General features: G+C 47.2%; 1 protein-coding gene across 2 annotated transcripts in view; it reads right to left on the bottom strand.

Annotated features, from left to right (window-relative positions):
- VDAC1 (voltage-dependent anion channel 1) overlaps positions 1 to 20,995 on the bottom strand; it is a 31,643-nt gene that overhangs the window by 4,647 nt on the left and 6,001 nt on the right. The window contains exons 1-6 of one of the 2 annotated variants that reach the window (XM_010844521.1): positions 9,701 to 9,805; positions 9,536 to 9,608; positions 8,948 to 8,997; positions 7,894 to 8,046; positions 7,746 to 7,798; positions 1,637 to 1,864 (exon numbers count right to left, since the gene is read on the bottom strand). In XM_010844521.1, the coding sequence (XP_010842823.1) occupies positions 1,637 to 1,864; positions 7,746 to 7,798; positions 7,894 to 8,046; positions 8,948 to 8,997; positions 9,536 to 9,602 (551 nt within the window). In that variant the 5' untranslated portion in view covers positions 9,603 to 9,608; positions 9,701 to 9,805. Of the gene's footprint in view, positions 1 to 1,636; positions 1,865 to 7,745; positions 7,799 to 7,893; positions 8,047 to 8,947; positions 8,998 to 9,535; positions 9,609 to 9,700; positions 9,806 to 20,995 lie in introns of those variants that run through there. The other variant, XM_010844520.1, reaches the window with a different exon arrangement.

The following is a 20,995-nucleotide window of genomic DNA, read 5'->3' as shown; positions in this document are numbered from 1 at the left end:
TCACAGAACACATTCTAAGTTCTTAAGTTCTCCCCTGACATTCAGCCAGTCAGACACTGTGATTCCAAAAAGTACAAGAAGAGCCGACACCACCTGATTCATAGGGAATCTAACTTCTTCAGAAGGTCAGTATGCTATAAAACAGCAGCTTGTCAAACACAATAGAGTCTGGAGTGACTGTGGTATAACGCAAAGAGGGAAATTTTCTTGGGCTTAAATGTGTTTAAATGTTAGATTTCTCAATGCATTCTAAAACCAGCAACACTGCCTTCCTGTACTGAACTCTTAAAACCATAGACAGAGGGGAACTCGCTGTACAGAATTCATCTGTATGAAGCATACAGAATATCTGTTACACATCTGGGCCTCTGCAAGACCACGGCAACCCAAACTAGCTGTGTCAGTTCCAAAATGAACCATGTCCACTTATTGAAAGCCTTGAGGCTCAGATAAGAAAAACAGCTAACAGTCATCGTTCTTCCTAGAACTGTACAATTTCCCAATTCCAAACCAAGGAAGCACTTTCCGAATCAGCCAAAATTCTCAATTAAAAAATACTTCTATGCTTGTGATATTTTTCCTGTGACTATCCTGCATGTTATCTTTTTTAAATTTACATTTTTTTTTTACCTTTTTTGAGTTTTTACTTCTGTGAGTTTTTATAGACAAACTTGTGTGGCCAGGATATAGAACAGTCCCACAGTCAAACTCCCCTGTGTGCCTGTTTGTATAACACCCTCCCTGTTCCCCTCTCAACCACTGGGCTGTCCATCTCTATAGTTTTCCTTTGACGTTTTAGTTTTAAAAGACTCACATTTTATTAATTTTTTATACTAATATACATCTTTATGTTAATTTATTATAAAAAAGACTCAAATTTTTTATTAATAGAAATGTTACTAGTTTAGACACAAATACCATTTACTTTGTAAATTTTAAGTCACTTCTTTAGTGACCTCTAGTGGAAAGAAAGAAATCTGGTAAAGTCGTACCCAACTTATACCACTCATTAGTTTCTTGGATCTACAGAGATATCATGGATGAAATTTTTGTTTCCCTCCAATCTAAATCAGTACTCTACTTCAACCCTCAAGTTTGATTACAAAGGGTCCTCTCTAACCTACTCTGTAATATTCTCTTCCCTTCACAATACTGTCCAGTTAATAAACTTTTAAATGGACTGCCATGCAGAGAAGACAGTATTTAACTGAGACAGTCATCTCCTAATTTATCTCCCATGCCAACATTCCATTCAGTACAGCAAGCTGGTTCTCAGGCAGTATACAGAGAAAGGGGGAAAGGGCTACAACTCCCCACCCCCATCCTATTAACTAAAATGAAAAGACCGCCAGTGTCCGTAACACTGCAGGGAAGGGATGCTCCCGTGGACTGACATCACGCTCTTGCCATAACTGATCAGTCTTTCTGTGTGCACCAGGGGCAACATTTTACTCTCCACAGAATAGGAAGAACCTACATCACCTCGGGAAACGGGTAAGTGAGAAATAAGAAAAACAGCAGCAGGCCATTTGGCTCATCTGATTCCAACAAACTCACTTCACAGTAATTAAAAATTGCGCTTAGAAAAAAATCATGAACAACAATCCCCAGACTGCACACACTCATGTACACTTACACATTAGTGTGAAGCTGGAACTCATCGGTCTTGTAGCCAACTGCAAAGTTGCTCTGAGTCACTCGAGACTTTGCAGTCTCAAAATTCATCTGGTAGCCAGCCAGCCAACCTTCATAACCCAGCACCAGAGCGCCCCGGATGGAAGGACCAGCTATGTCAAAATCCACATCGCAGCCCAGGTTGATATGTTCCCGCTTGTACCCTGTCTTGATTTTAGCATTTTTTTTCCTGGAGGAAAAGAAATCATATTAAAATCAGAAGTTAACTCATTTCATGACAACCACGCTAGAATACACATTTTAAAAAACTAATCCCTATTTGAATAGGGGGGTAGGAAGGCAAAGCAGGGCCCCAGATCTCCTTAAGCAGCTGTTGCAACCTCTCTTCAACCAAAATCCAAAATAATGCAGAAATGCCACCTTAATGAAGTGAAAACACAGGCTTGTAAAAGAAACACTAAGTGATTTTTACTAGCATCTCCCTATGCTTAATGTAGTGACCTACACAGGCATTCATTAGGTAGAGTGTCACCATGTAATTATGAAACAGACGCATCCTTGCTATTTTCCACATCTGTTGAGGAAAAAAAAAAATCTGTCATGAAGCTAGCTATCTAAACAGCAGCTCCTTTTCAACAATTTTCTTTTTTGGTCACATCCCACAGGATGTGGGATCTTAGTTCCCCAGCCAGGGATTGAACCTGGGGCCCCAGCAGTGAGTGCACCAAGTCCTAACCATTGATTGGATCACCAGGGAAGTCCCTAAACAGCAGCTTTTACTATGTGGCTCACTTAGTAAATAAATAAATACTAGATCCCTTCTAAGTAAATTCAACAGGTGGCTTTTAATTCAGTACCCATGCTATTCCAATGAGTATAGATTTCAGAGAATCAGGTAGAGAGGTAGAACCTGGGTTCCTGCAGTCATAAGGGGCCAGGAAGCCTTTGTAGTCTGGACAAGACCCCAGATTTGCATGTATGACCACATCAGTGCCTCCCTTCCCTATTTCACAAGACCCAGCATTTCTCAGGAAGTGCAGGTGAGTTGTGTCACCTGCAAATACATTATCATCATGCCTTTTACCAAAAATCAGCATTAGAGACAAGATCATATCTATCCAATAAAATTGACTATTTCCACCAGATAGTTTCTGTCATTCAACTGCAAAATGAACATCTTCCACAACAAGAACACTTCCAGTGGAGACCACAGGAGAAAGCAGGTATGCTTCAAGGATCAAGAACCACACAGCCCTGTCCACCCCAACTTCATTCATACTGAGATTAAAGCTTTACCTCCAACACCCAGACTGTGGGCCCTAAATACCATTCCCTCCTAAAAGGAACCAACACTCCTCAGAAAACTGCAGATTACAGGTTGAGGCAGGAAAGGTGCAGGATGAGCTTGATGGGAGCTATCAAAGAACTTGATGTTGGAGCAAAAGGATTGAGAACTAACGTGAAGAGGCTCCCAAGGGCTTCAAACATGGGACAGTATGAGCAATGGATCGAAGTGTATCAAATGTTTCAACCTATGAACTCAAGACACATACACATTGGTCATCTTTAGAGACTAGTGGACCAATGTGTTTTGAAAACAGTTAATAAAAAAGGCACCAAACATGTAACCCACCTTTCCTATACTAACTATACGGCAAGATAACCAGAGTTGATGAGAAGTTTTTCTTTATTGAAATATTCCAGCTAAAAAAAATGAAGCAAAGATAAAGGTAGAAATATCACCAATTTGTAACCCCTTGAGTAGATCATGAATGGCACTAACATACAAAGAGAAAAACCAAACTTCTGTGTGCATCCTTATGGAAGCATATTTCAGCACCACACCCGCCCAGTGGACTCTAAATGTGATGAAGCCTCTAGACTTAGCAATCCACAGGAAATGTGGGGGACAGGGGGACAAGTTAAACAACACCACAGAATATAAACAGCAAAATTTATGCATAATTCTAGAAAACAAATGATCTCATTTAAACAAATAAATCTCAAGGGGGAAAAAAAAAAAACCAGATTCTTAAAAACTAAGATTAAGGGGCCATATGAACCAATCTTTATGTATAGACAATTTTTGATTCTATAAAAAAGTTTCATGAAATCAGCTAAATCTGAAGAGACAATATGAAGAAATTATGATTAATTTTCACAACGTAATATCGTGGTTATGCTTTCTTCAAAAGGAATCTTATTTAAAGATACATATTAAAATATACACAGATAAAATTATGTGATATCTGTTATTCAAAATAATCTGAGGGTAGGAGGGATTGATTATGGATGTATAAATTAAACATGACTGGCCATGGGATGATAATTATTAAAAGCTCGGTGATGAAAACATGATGAAGGTATAATATACTTTTTGGCATTCGTTTGCATGTTTGAAATTTTCACTAATAAAAAATGTAAAGATTAAACACTCCAAGTTTCAATGAGTCAAAATTTCAGAGATCACAGGTGAAAATAAAACTAACAGCCTTCCCTAGTGACAGTGAAACTTGCAACTTTTGTTCAAGTTGCCTCTGGGCATTCTCGCAAGCTTTGAAGAAAAGGAGTGCCAGCCAAACTCTCTCTCTCTCAGGAAGAAAAACTTAAGGGGCTTCCCTGATGGTCCAGTGGTTAAGACTCCATGCTCCCAACGCAGGGGGAACATGTTCGAACCTTGGTCAAGAACTAAGATCTTGCAAGCTGCACGGGGTAGCCAAAAGGAAAAAAAGAAAACAAACCTATTTAGGTCTGCCTGCTCTTTAGAGGAAGAAACCTGGGTTATGATGATGTACCTAACTGGCACCAAACAGGGTAGGGTAACTGATGGAAAAAACAGCTGCTCAGAGGCTGACATTTAGAAAGAGGGAGAAACCAAGACATGGACATAGCAGGCATCTTCTGACCACAGGGAAAACGCGGCTGCTGACACAAAATACAACACCTGTGACGGGGGCTCTGACCAGGGGTGTGGACCAGCCGCAGTGGACAGTTACAAGGTGCCTCCACGTATCACCTCCATGGATTCTGGCCAGAGGCACCAGGTCCCAGGGAATGCGCACTGCTGGGGCGGTGACTCAGGCTTCTCTCCAGGCTTGGCTCTAGGCAGCATTCCACACCTTTGGACCTTTTCCCCTTTCAGATATTACTGGGATTCTTTTGAAGCTATTTAAACAATGGTGCTAATTTGACAAGCACTTGAAAGGTATACTCTGCTGCTGCTGCTAAGTCACTTCAGTCGTGTCTGACTCTGTGCGACCCCATAGACAGCAGCCACCAGGCTCCCCCGTCCCTGGGATTCTCCAGGCAAGAACACTGGAGTGGGTTGCCATTTCCTTCTCCAATGCATGAAAGTGAAAAGTGAAAGTGAAGTCGCTCAGTCGTATCTGACTCTTAGCAACCCCATGGACTGCAGCCTACCAGGCTCCTCCATCCATGGGACTTTCCAGGCAAGAGTACTGGAGTGGGGTGCCATCGCCTTCTCCGGAGAGGTATAGTCTAAGCTGTGGTTAATGAGCTGGCTTTATATGTGGCAGGTGCCAGTGTCCTGATGAGGTCGTCTGCAGCCTCATCCGGCTGTGGTGATGTTTAGCTCCTTAAAGGAAGCCAGGATGCTTTCCCAGGCTGTACCCCTCAGACACTTGGAAAGACAGCTTTCATTTCCAATCTTCACCAAGTCATCAAAACCTTCCTCAAATACCCAATAGCAATGAGTACATCTTGTGCCCACAGTCTTGGTTTCTAAACACCATTCCTCAATAAAAGGAACCAAAGCTTCTTGGAGAAATGGCTGATAGCAGGACTAGAAAAGGACAAGGACATTTTCTGAAGAAGTATTCATGACAGGGGCTTGTCAAGAACACACAGGACGTCAACTTGAAGGCACTCCCAATGGCCATACCTGGGACAGCATGAGAAACTAAATTATAGTACTGATTATAAACTGTACAGTAAAATAAATGTCTAAGAATCCATACTGATACAAATAACTGATCAAATAAATAAAAGGTGGTGAAGGAAGAACTCTTCTTCACAGTAAAATCTCAATAAATGTAGAAGGGATGATGGGAACAGAAAATCACCATTTGCCAAACATAATTGTTATAGGCCAGAATCACTAATGGATGCTAATACTTGTTGAGTCAAAGTATAAAAAATAAAATATCTGCATGGTCTCAAAGCATCTCCCAGACAAGATACTTGTTAATTATAAAGAGAAAAAAATTAGTTTTACAGCTAAATCTGCAAACACCACTTTAATCAAGTGACCCAAGTACCATCACCAGTAAGGAGGCACATTAACATATACCTCCTGATGTCATACACCAAGATGGAGAGAACACAACATGATGTCTGTGGTTGTCACAAATGCATAACCTGCGTTTAACCATGAGAAAACATCAGACAAATCCAAACCGAAGGATTCTACAAAGTAATTGGCCAATTATCTTTCAAAGTGACAAAGTCATAAAAGATAAAGACTATGCCCCAGGTTAGAAGAGACAAAGGAGACTTTGCAATTAAAAGCAATGTAGTATCCTGAACTAGATCATGAACGAGAAATAAGACATCAGAAGGACAAAAGATTAGCTAACAAATCTCCTGGTCTGATAATTATATGAGATATTAACATTAGGAGAAGGCAAGTAAAGAATATAAGAGGATTCTGTACACTATTTGTGCAACATTTTTATATATGTTAAGTATAAAAATAGTTAAATATGCAAATAAAAAAACTTTTCAGTTATGTATATATTACTGCACGTCTTAGAGACATCTCTGCAAACTCCCCAAAGGCAGTGAGAAAACCCTTTACAAATTCCAAAGTGTGCCACCTCAGGGCAGCAGGCAAAGTCCTAAACAGCAAATTCAGGCATGTGGGCACATCCTCCAGCCCTCGTGCTATCAGTGTCTCTCTGGATAACTTCTCCCATCACGGTGCCTGGGGGAAGCAGACAAGCAGGAAGGCCATGCTCCTGCAGGAGAAACTCCAGTAGAGATGAGAACAAGGTAAATTCAACTCCTGGCCAATAATCTTCAGACCACCTATAATCAAGTTATAAAAAGACTACAACCTAGAGGCAGGATCCCAATGTGCCCAGTCCTTGTGGTCACCCTGCACAGGGTCTGAACTTGGGAGAGTCTCCCTCTAATAAATATTCATTGGAAGAAGAAAAAGGAAGGAGAGAGAGAAGAAAATAACATGAAATGGCAAAAAATGGAATTCAGAATGCCACTGAACCACACACCTAAAAGATGGTTGAGGCAGTAAATTTTATGTGCATTTTACCATAATTTTTAAAAACTAAAAAAACTAGGAAATGAAATTCAATACACGCCCTTGAGGCTTATCATCAGTGTGCAAAACAACCTTCCCAGATCTAAAAGACCCAACTGCTGAGTGGAAAAAAACAAGAGTGTGTTCTGGAGGAGAACAACTCCCTCAGCCACTATGAAAAGCTCCAGGAGCTGAGGCAGACCAACACATCCTCTTGCCTCCCGTGCTATGCCATGCTTAGTCACCAAATCACGTCCGACTCTTTGCAATCTCATTGACTGAAGCCCGCCAGGCTTCTCTGTCCATGAGATTCTCCAGACAAGAATACTGGAATAGGCTGCCATTTTCCTCCCGCAGGGGATCTTCCTGATCCAGGGAGCGAACCTGCATCTTGTGTCTCCTGCACTGCAGCACTGATGGCTCATTACCTGCTGAGCCATCAGGGAAGACCCAGGTCCTCATTAACCAGCAAGCCTAATCTGCCTGTGGCTGGAGGGCCTGAAGCAGAAAAGCGAAGCCTCAGGAGCCACCTTGCAATTAAGCCCACACACTCTCAGTGTCCCTAAGTAGGAAGCTGGGGAAAGGGCTCTCCAGCCTGAAAAAAATGAGGCTGGCAACAGTGACCCATTAGCCCCTGCTTCCAAACACTGCCCTATAGCCTTGGCCTCTTAACATTACAAGCAGCCTCACTCACAAGGAATCGAGCATCACTGGACCAGAAGTCCTGCAGCCTCCTCAGCTGAGGCCAGGAAAACAATAACAAACAGCACAGAATGAACCTTACTATAAAACACTGCTAAGTGTCCTTAAGGAGAAAACATGAAATTCTTACCCAGTGTTTGGTGAGAAGGATGAATCGAAGGTCAGCTTCAGCCCACGTGCAAGCTGAACAGAAAAGAAATTCACCAACAGGTTTAGTCACAAGACAGGCCAGCAGATGTCACTTGATAAAACTGCGTTTTTCCACAGGTGAGCATTACCTGATCTTCCACAGTAATCTCCGTGCCCAGCGTGTTGTCAGTATTCCATTTCTCTGTAAACGTCAGACCATATTCAGTCCATCTGTACTTGGTTTCCAGGCTGCCCGTCACTTTGGTGGTCTCGGTGTTGGCTGAACCTGAGCTCGTAAATTCCTTTAAAGAAGACAGTCACAGCCTGCATGCCAGCACTTCATTCTGCATCACTCCACCCCTAAATGGACTGCACTTTCCTTTATGCAAGAGGTGAGACCCTGAATGTGTGGGTGCCAAAGCTCCATCTATAATTCAATTAGATATTTAAAGTGTCAAAAAGGCTTCCCTGGTGGCTCAGTGGTAAAGAATCCGCCTGCCAATATAGGAGATGCGAATTCTATCCTTGGATTGGAAAGATTCCCTGGAGAAGGAAATAGCAACCTATTCTGGTATTCTTGCCTAGGAAATCCCAAGGACAGAGGAGCCTGGTGGGCTACAGTCCATGGGGTCGCAGAGTTGGACACGACTTTGCAACTAAACAACTATTTAAAGATGGAATCCGCTAACTAAAGGAATCTTACAGAGAATTCTATATCAGGAGACAGCTTCCTTCCTCCCCTGCAAGTCTTCAGTCTGGACAGGAAGGCATCCTGTCCTCCTTCCAGCCTGTCTCCAGGCTCACACAGAGAAAAAGCTTTGAGCTAAAGCGGACATCGCAGTAATTCTACCCAAAACTTCTTCCTGCCGACAATCACCACACGCACAATCTAAAAGAAACTACTAATTTTTTTCTTTTAATAATCATGTGGTATGGAACACAGGTCAATTTTGAAATAAGATACATAAGGAAAAATAAATCAGAGGCCTGCCTCATATTCCTATGAGTAGTAATAGATGCTGAATTGGGGACCTAGTAGCTTGGTTCCCCTGGACCACCCATTCCACAGAAGATGCAATAAATGTGACAACCACAAGTTGCCACAATCAGAAAAGTTCCTTTGTTTGCCACTCAGATGGAAGTTATTTATTATTTACTGAGCTACAATAAGTATCCATACTCCATGTGGGCCAGACAACTTACCAGTCCATTCTCAGATTTTGTTTTCAGATCAAGTTTTATTAAGCCAAATCCTAAAGAAAGAACATGGTCACTGTTAATAGATTAAATAACTCAAGAGCAGCATCTCTGCCTCCCTTAGGAAATCTTAAAAATGCCATGAGTGTAGAGGGTACCAGTCTCCACTGCTGCCTGCCTCTGTGGGTGGAGCTTGGTTGCCATGGAGCCTGGTTGCCACGGAACAGTGGCAGATAGAACAGGCACAGCCCCACCTGCAGTCCCAGAGGAGTCTGAGAAAAAGGTGTGTGACAGCGTGAGCACCAGCCTAAGGACAGGCTAAATTTAGAAGCTGCAGTCCACCGCAGCGGCACCCAGACCTGCTCCCGCCTGGGAGAGGAAACAGGAAGGTCCACTTGTCTGAGCAATTCGCTAGCCTACCTGGACTGGGTGCACGACCAAAACTGCGTGACTAGCCACAGAAGGCTTATCCTTTTTCCCTGACATGAAGGTTCTAAGAGCTGACTGACCCAGCTCTCTCAAACTGTGACGGGTAGAATACCAAACAAGCAAACCCAGTCTCTGAGCTGAAAGGCCACTCCATGCAACACTCACCATAGCCCTTGGTGAAGACATCCCTGGCAGATTTGCCAAGATCAGCATACGTGGGAGGCACAGCCATCTTCTGCTATAATAAAAGAATCACCATAATAAACACCCTGGAAATTACAGATATTCATTTTCCACCAATAAAAATCATCAGCACTGACTTCCAGGTACCTTTTTCCCCCAGGTGTGTGCCGTCTCCTGCTTCTTGTGCGGCCAGAAGTGGAAACACCCAGTAGGTTTTTACTGACAGCAGACCAGTCTGACCTTGGAGACCTCTTCTCCTAGGTATTCCCAGGATTAAGCACAGGCCCAGAATATGGCAGGAGTCAGTCAGTATTTGCTAAATGAATTGATTGTCAAAGACACACTCCCATGAGCCAGCTACTTTACTGAACTGCAGGACTCTTGCCAATAAGACATTATCTCCTTACAAAATATTGACTGCTAGGACATTAAATACACTGAATAGAAATCAGGGCTTTTCAGAGTATCATATTTTCCAGACAATTCTGATTTCATTCATTCAACAAACATTTATGGAGTACCTACTATGTGTCAGAATGGACTCAACATTTCATAAAACATTTGTATTTTATGGGAACCCACTTTTAGAGTATCATATTCCTCACAGAGGAAAGAGTAAAACCTACCTACCTAACTAGGCAACTTTTTCCCATGGAAGGAAATGCAAACACATCCCTCCCAAATTTAATTCGAACAAACATCTACTTAGTGCCAATGTGACTTTATTTTTAAAACTATCAAAGTACTACTTGGGATTGATGTATATCACTATGTCAGTCAACAAGCATTTATTAAACACCTCAGTGTTCAAGGAAGGCAAGAACTTCAAATAGTCCTCACCCTAAGGACCAGGCTGTGTTGCTGGGAGCCTCCGCATTGACACGTTATGTACCCAGAATTAAGACTCTAATCTGGATGGCACACACCCCGTGCTCCACCCAGGAGGAGAGGGGAACGGGAGAAAGCATTATCTTCTGCATCTTCTTCATCTCCAAAATTGTTAGCCTCAACTGCCCAAAACTTCAAGTAACCCAAAGATGTATCTATTTTACATACAGGACACCTAAATTACCAAACTGGAGCTGCATCCACCCATGTAAAGTCACATACAAATGTACCCACATAAATAAACATCCACAGGGCATGTTCCTGGTTCAGTGGGAAACCAATGAAAAGTGGTCCAAGTGACCCCAGGGGAGCAGGATCACAAGTGCAAGTTCAGCCTGACCAAAGCCTTAACTTCAAAGACTCTGCAGGGAGCACACAGAACCAATGAGCATAATGTTTAAAAACAAACAAACCTGTAAGCCTCCACAATTTAAATGCTAAAACTGTGGTCCAAGTCCTAGTTTACTTTTTTTCAGAGGTTTTGCTAGCTCTGTCCCAGCTCCCTTTTGTATCAGAGCAGAGAGGAGCAGCCCAGTAAGCTGTTTACGTGATCCTATTTTTGTTGCTGTTGTTATTTCTCGCACATGATCAGGCTGGAACCAAAGGCAACTCAGTCCACATTAGGATCAGGGCACAAAGAACATGGGGGAAGACCCATTTTAGGCGGCTTCGACTGGTTTTTTCCCAAGTCTGCAGACTCCCCTCTCCCAACCCGTTCCCCTTTCACCCCAAACGAACCCCGTAGGCACACCCCACCCCCCAGGGACAGACCAGGAAACCAACCACCAGGCCCTCCCTGCTTTAGCCCACAGATGGGCCTGGGCCCCTCCCAGGAGAAGGAAACAACCAGGGATTGAAGGCTGAGGTAACAGAGCCCCAAGGAAACATGCAGAATGTCTCGGCAAAGGGCCCCAAACGTTCTGCACACACACCAGCACTGACAGTTATCAGTGGACACAGGACCCCTCTTCAGTGCTGTCCCCTTCCCACCTGGGCCACAAACTCAGCCCCAGCCAGGTGACAGACAGAACAGTCCATACCAACATCTCCAGGTCAGCTAAGACCCCCGGTACCTCAGGGGTCAGGGCCTTCCCAAGTACCCTCCCCTGGCTCCAGGACCCACCTCACCAGGCACACGCAGCTTTCACATCTGGACCGGTCCATCCCTCAGGAAAGAGGCAGAACACTCATCATTTAATGCTCCCCAAATGCCCTTGCTTATCCCTAATCCCCAAAACTGAAAAGCAAAGCCACCTGTCAAAACACACTCCACCCACAGCAAAAATCACCCTAAAGTGGCCACTAAGGAGATTACCATCCAGGACAAGAGAGGTGGGATGGCGGAGCGAGCGCTCATAAGACCAGGCTCTCCTTGCGTCCCCAGCGCAGCAGCTGGCAGGGAGGGTGCACAGGAGCCACGGGCTGAGTGGAGCCAAACCCGCTCCTCAGCCTGAGGCAACACCGCCAAGGAGGGCATGACCCTGACGCCCTCGTCACCAAAGGCTCCCTACAACTATGTGGCTGTAGCTCCCGCTTCTGCTCTTTCTGCAGTCTTCCTCTCTGCCTACCTCTTGTCTCTTGCTGCACTTATCTGACAGGACTGAAGCAGTTCCGCCTGTTTGAGCTCAGCCTTCTTACAGCGGCAAACAGCACCCAACACAGTCCTCAGCACCTGCTTCAAAAACAATCTCACTGTAGAAATAATGATTGCCACCCATGCTTTCTCAGGCCAGGACTAGATGGGGAGGGAACTCAGCGTCCTGCTTTCTCACTTAACAGCCTGCCTGCACTGACTCGCCGGCTGAACCCTGGTCCTGGCCCCTCCCGCCGCCTGGATCGGCTCCAGACCACTCCCCATTCGTCTCTGCAGCATCCGTCCAAGTGTCTTCAGAAAAGGGAACCATCAAGTGCTGCTGGTGAGGGTGTAAACTGGCGCAGCCACTGCGGAAAACAGTATGGAGATTCTTAGAAATATCACATGATCCAGCAATTCTACTTCCAGTATTTATCCAAAGGATACAAAAACACTAATCCGTTAAGACATATGCACTCCTATCCTCGTCGCTGCACTACTTACAACAGCCAAGAAATGGAAACAGCCTACAAGCCCATCAGCAACTGAATGGATACTGAAGATGTGGCACGTGTGTGTATGTATGTGTCTGTGTGTGCATCCACACGCACGTGACATAATACTACTCAGTCATTGGGAAAAAAAAAAGATGAAATCTGGCCATTTATGACAACATGGATGGACCTTGAGGGTATCATGCTAAATTAAATAAGTCAGATGGAGAAGACTTTTATGTAACCTCCATCTTGGAGGGACATATCCTCTTTGAATCCCCTATGATTTCACTCATATGTGGAGTGCAAAAAAAAGAGACAAAAATAAATGAACCCAAACAAACACAGGGCAGTGGTTACCAGAAGGGAAAAGGATGGTGGGTGGGCGCGGGGGGTGAGGGTGAAGGATCAACTATATGGTGACAGATAGGAACTAAATTCTTGGTGGTGAGCACACCGCAGTGGATACAGAAGTAGGAATATATGGTTGTACACGTGAAACACAGACTGTTATAAGAGGCTCAGCTTCCAGAGACTGAGCATAAAACAGGATATTCTGACATGGGCAGGCAGCCAGCCTTGGACAGATGGAAATCAGAAGGGGAAGGCAAGACCCCAGGTCTCTACCTGGGTGATGGCTTCAAGGCAAAGCCTGGGAGCTTGGTTCCCAAAGATAAGTGGGAAGCAAGAAATGGCCAGGTCAGGCTGAGCAGACCTGCCTGTAGTCACTGATGACTTTGAGAAAGACAAATAAGTCACACCAGAAGACAGGAATCGCTGGTTCCCCTCCACTGCCTGCCAGCCTACCTACCCAACACTCCTTGGCTGACCTTGAACAGATTATGCAAGCTCCACTCCAGCTGAGGAATGAAAAGCCAGCCCATACTGGAAGCTCAGAGGGGAGAGATGGTATATCGCCCAGCATGGTCTGCATAACAGTTATATAACCTCCATCATGGGGGGACATATCCTCCTGGACTCATGAGCTACATGACAGTGACAGCTTCTCTGCTCCCAGTGCCCCACTACCCCTACAAAATGCACACCTACCCCCAGATCACACCACTGAACTCAAAGCATCCCAGAGCCTAGCATGCGCACATTTATCCAAAATACGGAAAAGGCTATGTGTACAAACATGCCAAGGCCTAGTAAATGGCAGGTATTCAGCATAAATGTCTGTTTAATGAGTAAATGTGCAGCAAGCATCAAAGTATTTTTACAGCAGAAAAGAAAGGAAACAGTATCTGATAACAGGGACTAAGTGAACAATGTAACCAGGAGGCAGGAGCTCCCTCCACGGGGAAGCTGTAGCACCGCCACAGGTGGGGGCAGGCGCGTGCTCAGAGGGACTCTGCAGGGGGCGACATGGGCTCCATCACCTCGGCTGGGCTTTTCTGGTGGGTGGGGGTGGCTGCCAGGGGTGGACCCAAGTCATGTCTAAGTCTTTGCAACCCCACGGACTGTAGCCCGCCAGGCTCTTCTATCCATGGGATTCTCCAGGCAAAAATACTGGAGTGGGGGCTTCCCAGGTGGCTCAGTGGTAAAGAATCCACCTGCCAATGTAGGAGACACAGGAGACATGGGTTCGATCCCTGATCTGGGAAAATCCCACATGCTATAGAGCAACTAAGCTTGTGTGCCTCAACTATTGAACTTGTGCTCTTGAGCTCAGGAACCACAGCTATTGAACCCATGTGCCATGACTACTGAAGCCTGCGCGCCCAGAGTGTGTGCTCTACAACAAGAAGCCGCTGCACGGAAAAGCCTGTGCCCCCCCACTACAGGGCCGCCCCCTCTCATGGCAACTAGAGGAAAGCCCATGCAGCAACAAAGAGCCAGTGCAGCCAAAATATAAATAAATAAAAATTATTTTTTTTTTTTTAAAGAATTCTGGAGTGGGTTGCCATGTCCTGCTCCAGGAGATCTTCCTGACCCAGGGATCGAACCAGTGTTTCCTGCCTTGCAGGTGGATTCTTCACCGCTGAGCCACCCAGCAAGCCCACCACGGATGTTGGGGAGACCCACAACTAACATGCCCCATCCTCACAATGTCCTAAGGAATGCTGAACTCAAGCTGAGGAGACCAACCAAGCGCCTTCAGAAGACAGCACTGCCATTGCTAACCTCAGAACCAAGCATGGGCTTTATTCAAAGGGCTTCAAGGAGCCACATTATAGAGATGACACATCTGTGTTTGGGAAGCTCACTCAACCAACAGATTAGCAGAAATATAAACGACAGTATCTACTGCTGGTGAGAACGCGCGCTCCCATTCTCGCCAAGTAGGAGAGTATAGTACAGTCCAGTCCCCGAGGGGCCCGTTGCTGGCAGCGCCCAAGTGGACATGCAGTAATTCCAGTGGCAATTCTACTGCTAGGAACACACTTGCAGGGCACCCAATGCTCGCGAGGATGCCCACTGCAGGGTTATTTTTAACACAGTACCCAGAAGCAACCTAAATGTCCACCAACAGAGAAACAAATGAATAAAAATTACAGTGCTTGCAAACTAAGGAACACCGTGTGGTAATCAAAAAGAATGAGGGAGATTTCCACATGGTGGCACAGAAAGCCCCTAACAGGTCAATGAAAAATGCAAGTCACAGAATATGTATAATTCCACGTGACTGAAGGAAAATTTACTGTAGCTACCTCGGAGCTGCTTCTAGAACAGAAAAAAAGGGGCTTAGGAAAGGAGTGAGATGAAAATAGCATTTTCATTTTTGATTCTATTTAATCACTTAAGTTGTCTGGGCACTTGATAATTTTTTTCTAAGCTAGGAACAGAAAATTTAAAAACCTAACAAATGTGTCTGAAATTAAGCCACGCAGCATTCACGATGCCACAAGTCACACTACAAAAGGCTGCTGCAGCAGAAGTACCAGAAGGAAAAGCTCTCTTAGTGTCTATACTGGTTCCAGGAACGGATTGAAATCCAGAGGTGGCAGGGCTAACAGGTAAGGCCTGTGGGGGGCACATTCAACCCTCAGGTGACCAGCTGTAGCTTTGGCCACCCTGCCCAGAAGGCAGGAGGAGGGCAGAGCTCCCTAACTTCAGTGTGTGTGACTCACCTGAGGCACTGACTCAGAAGCCTCCTTTCCCCCCCACAGCAGCCTTTCACTGCTTTCACACAGACAGGGCAGCCCTCAGATGCCACGGAGAAGAGTGGGCTGGCTCCCCGCACCACACCCACCAGAATCCCCCACTTTGAAGTATGCTCTTTTCTCCGCAGAAGCTCCCTTGGAAGGATCCAGGCAGCAGAGCCTTGATGCCCTCAGAGAGCCAATGACCACTGCAGTGGCCGATACAGAGAGCGGGGTGGCCACGGGTCCAAAGGGCTCAGGCAGGAACAGCTGAGAGCAAGTCTTCTGAACACAGGTAACACCCAGTGAGTCAAGAGACGGTATTTTCAATGACAAGGGTATACGAGGACTAGGATCTAAACATCAAGAGCCACCTGCCGTGGAATTTCTCCACTCATCTGCGTATCCAGGTAGCAGGGCACAGTGACTAATGGAAGGGGCTACGAGACTGGCAGAGGTTCCAGCTGTGTGACTTTGGACAAGCCACTTGTACGCCTAGGGTCTCATTTTGCTCATCTCTAAAATGGGGCTAACAGAGTCTTTCTGCTGCCATTGTTGCAAGGATTGAGTAAGGCAAACAGAACACGTAGAATTGTCTGACACACGGTGAGTACTTGATAAATGGTAGTGAAATGGTAGTGTGGCCACAGGCCACTATTCTTGATATTCTCTGTTTGCCCCGCCAGATGCACTTTCCTCCTCCATCCTAATCTGTGCCCCAAGAACTGATCATGCGGCTGTGGGGTAGGCTCAGCCAATAGGGAGTACCAGCAGAAGATGGGAGAGTGAAGTTGGGGTATTCATCTCCCCAACGTCATCCCTCCCTGTTGGGCCTCAGGTGGGCAGTGACTTCCCCCTACTCAAGGCCACATCTCCTGCCAAAGGGCCCCCTCCTGGTTCTAAAGGACCCAGAGGCCCACACTCCCTCTCAGGTCCCCACACTCTGTCCACACCTTTGCAAATGATCCGTTCATCATTCTTTCTTTAAATACGCCATGGGACTGTACATCTGATTCCCGCAGGTCCTGAATCCACACACAATCATCACCATCAGCATCACCATCTTTGGTTCCCCTTAGGAAGGGAGACTTGTACAAAAGCCTTTGGCTCTGCTCTTTCTTTTTCCTTTTTTTAATATTTATTTATTTGGCTGCTCTGGGTCTTAGTTGTGGCACTCAGGATCTTCGATCTTCCTTGTGGCGTGGGGGATCTTTAGTTGCAGCATGTGAGATCTAGTTTCCTTACCAGTGATCGAACCCGGGCGCCCTGCATTGGGAGCACGGAGTCTTAGCCAGTAGACCACCAGAGAAGTCGCAGCTCTGCTATTTCTACCGCCATTCTAGGCAATCTGTGACGGCAGAACTGGGCCAGCCTGTAAGAGGAGCATCAGACCAGCCAGGGATTAGAGCAAACGCAACTCCTCCAAACTCTGGGGACCAGGAAAAGAAACTTCTCCACAAGGAGGCAAGAGCTGCTCTGAAAACCAACACGTGAGGCCAACACCATCAGGAGCCTCGCTACACCCCTACCCCTCACTTTCTCACCAGAAGAGGCAGCCCAGGAGAATGGCTTTGACTGGATCTCCGGGATGCTGGCAAAGCAATGCCCGGGCTCGGGGAGGTCTGCGCTCTCAGTGCAGCTGTCCTCCTCCCCCCACCTTCCAAGAGTGTCTCACAGAGGGCAGCCAGGCTTTCCAGGCGTTGCTTCTATTTTAAAACACCCTGGAAGTGGGGCCACCACCGGCACAGCCTTCCACAAGCCTCAAGAGAATGTAGCTGACTTAGGGACACCCTGCCTGCCCACCCATCCATCAAGAGGAGGAGACCTGGGCTGGCAGGCAGCACGCCAAGGTCTGGGTCCCAGGAGCCCCTGGGGCTCCTGCCTGAGCAGGAGGTTCGCTGCCTGGCTTGCCCCAGTGGGGATAAAACAGACAGTGCTTGGGCAGGTAGACTCGGGAGTCCAGCACACCTGAGTTCCAATTCTACTCCACCACCACTCTCTCATTCTTAGATCTTAGGCAGGTCATAACCTATCTGCATCTCCTTTCTCTTCAGTTCCAGTGCAGGGTAAGAGTACTTGACTCAGCAGCCTCTCAAGGACTAAATGAGATTGCTGGTATAAAGCACTTCGTACAGCAGCAACTTAGTACAGAAACAACTAAACAACAACACAGTAGTTGGTACCCAGAAAACACGTAACAGGTACAGGTAGTATTTATTTAAGATTGTCATTTTATATGTTTCCTATCATAATTACAGCTGCTGGGCAGGTTGCCAAAAGGTCATCCTCAATCACAGGGTCCAGACTCCTCCCCAACCATAATGAGGCATTGTTTAGCTGAATACTGTCCAGCCAGGTCCTGGAAGAATGCCTCCCTCCTCATCCCAAGAAAAAACTGACCCTTCTCCTGGCAAACACCCTGAGCCACTGCCCTTGCAATAAACAGAGTGACTCCACTGACTGCTGCTCACTGACAGCTGGCCTACACCCACTCAGGTACACACTCACTCTGATCAGTGTGTAAAAGAGTAACACTTCCCCTCTGAACAGCAAGGTCCACCTTTCAAAAGGCAAGCAAATCTATTAGCTGCTCAGTGGCACCTTGGAGCGGCAGCTGCAGAGTGAAAGCACCAGGACTCGGGGCTGGCCAGCCCAGACCCTGAATTCCAACGCATTCCCACTGAGCTGTGTAACCTTGAGACGGTTATCTCACCACTCTGTGTCAAGCCTCCTGACCCACGAAATGGAAACAACAGTACTCCTCCCCCAGGGCTCGGAGGGCAGCGGATTCAACATCATAGTTCATGTGTCAACCGGCCAGGAGGGTGCTGAGCAGGCCCTCAGTAAAGAATGGCTGAAACGATCATCATCACACTCTTACAGCAGAGAAACAGGAACGAGCAAGTAACTCGGCCTGTACTAGACCCTGCGGCTCACGTCAGAGCTGTGTTGCACGAGCTCAGTCTGCTCCCCAGGACTCTTTCCAGCATAGTTCCAGGTAAAGAGCTAAGATTCCCACTCAGCCTCAGCCCTGGGAGAGCAGGCAGTGAAATGGAAGCTTGTGCCCAAGTGCAACTGAGGGGCGACCAGAGTGGAGCCCAAGGCTGCCCTGAGCACCCTGAGGGGCTGCCTGCAGGCTTGGGCTGACTCTCAGGCACATGTGCCTCTCTTACCAAAGATGTCACTCCTTCAGAAATCCCCATTGACAGCAAAGTGGACTTTGGAAGCATCTTACCAGCAAAGGTAGGGGTGAATATCCCCCATGACCACCAGCTTGGAGGTGGTTGTCCACATCTGCCTAGCATCCAATGGGGCCAGAGATCCACAGACAACTCCCCACTCCCGGTCCTCCCCTGAGCTCCTCTGTTTATCTACAAACAGCCGATGCCTACAGAATAGCAGAAATAAAGTAATCAACTGGGAACAGCCTCCAACCCCAGGGTCAAGCACTTTATTTAGGACAACTCCATCAGAAGCCTCTGACCCACTCACCATCAGAGAGGGAAGAGGCACCAGGCCCACGGGCTTTAGGAGAATCCTCTTCACCAATGTCACCCTCCCCTACAAGCCAGAAACGCCAGTTCAACAAGCTTCCCAAAGGACTTGGAAAGTCGCAGGAGGATAACATGTTCGAAGAAATTATTTCAAATTAGGAAAGAGTTTTGCCTCTCACAACTCTAGGGCTGGACACACTGCTGTAGCTCCTTAATTATTTGTGACTCTGCTAGGCAAGGCTATCTTCTGGAAGTGAATGAGATGTGTGTCCCTCAAAGAGGATGTCCATGACCAAGAGACTGTGGGCTGGGCCTGCAGCCACTATATATAACCGTTCAATAATCCCACAAATATTGATACTGAGTGAGCACCTACTACCAGTCACACGTTGGAATGGTAAAAAAAACTATGCTTCTGTCAAAAGGGTGGGTCTACAAGAGTACATTTACCCCCAGAGACCCTTCTCAAGTACCTACTACTGCCAAGTGGCACCACTCCAAGCACTGAAAACAAAGCTGCATCAGGCTTAAGTCTGACCCTGTAGGAACTCAGTTCAGAGCTGGGATGGAAAGAAGGCAGACCCTGGGCAATGTGCCCTGGTCTTACCAACAGCATATTTAGGCAAAGGAGGAGCTCATTTCCCTATTTCCCCGGAGAGGGGAGGCGGTTCGGCAGCTCCAGGCCTCAGGTGGAACACGCTTAGGCTCAGCCCAAGTCTGCAGCCACATTCAACTTCCTGCTCCAGCCTGACCTTGGCTGTCTGTAAACTTAAAGGCTTTTCGATGAATTATCCTGAAAGTTACTCAATGCCTGGCACACAAATGTGTAATAATAATGCTTAAAATAATAGGGGCTACCTTTATTGAACCCTTTCCAGAGCACCACGTGGCACAAAACAGTCTGCAGGGGTTGGGCTAGATTCCACCAAAAAGCCTCAAGGGTAAGTGTCAAGGTTTCCTCCAAGGCCTTCTCCATATCAGGCACCGTTCCGCACACTGGAAGTTAATCAACTCATTCTTCCCAAAAACCCAATGAAGAAGAGGGATGATTGCTCCATTCTACAGATGAAAAAACTGAAGTTTGGTTTCTTCCCCACTGTGTGACCTTGGACAAGTCACTAATGCTGTCGGCCTCAAATCCGAAGGACTAGGAACCAGTTTCCTGAATCCACCACTACATTCGGTGAATGAATGAGCCATCGAATTAGACAGGAGTTTCTCCTAAGGCCAAGGAGACCACTGGGCTCCCCGCGGGACCTCCTTTTCCAACGCCTAACCTTCTACCCAGGTCCCAGCTCCGGCCCTGGTCGCCGCGGCCTAACTCGACCGTCAGCCTCCCGTTCCTCCCGAAAGGCGCTGGCACGCGCGTACAGTGCTGGAGGCCAGTGTCTCCGGGCGTGGACCCGACAGGGCGTGCAAGGCCGGACCGCGGGACCACGATCGAGGCGACAGTATGGCTTGCACAGGTCCGTGAGCCCGGCCCGGCGAACGTAGGTGCGGGCTGGCCCCTGCCGACCCGCGCTGGCGGGATCGAGGGCCAGAGGGCGCCTCCGAGGAAGGTCACCTAGACCGGCGGCCGGCCGGGCCTCCACGCGGCAGCCCGTGCCCTTCCGCCCGCAGGTCCCCGCTGGCTCTGGTCCCCAGCCGCAGGCGCCTCGGGATGTCTGGCCTCCCGCTCCCGCGCCCGGGCCGGCTCGCCGCCCGCCCGCCCCGCGCGGCCTGCACTGCCCGCTGCTGACCCGCCAGGCCCGCACGGGCCGCTCCCGCTCCCCGCCCCGGCCGGGCCCTAGGCCCCTCGCCCTCGCCCGCTCCGCGCACCGTCTCCTTCCCCAGCTCCCCGGGGGTCGGCCTGCGACCCAGGGCGCAGGCAAAGCCCGGGCCCCTCTCCACTGCGCCTACCTCAGAAG

The sequence above is a fragment of the Bison bison genome, unplaced genomic scaffold (genome assembly GCF_000754665.1).
Source record: "Bison bison bison isolate TAMUID 2011002044 unplaced genomic scaffold, Bison_UMD1.0 scf7180017864203, whole genome shotgun sequence".
Lineage (NCBI taxonomy): Eukaryota > Metazoa > Chordata > Mammalia > Artiodactyla > Bovidae > Bison > Bison bison.
Note: the sequence above shows the minus strand (reverse complement) of the source record. Positions and strands in the feature narration are given on the sequence as shown.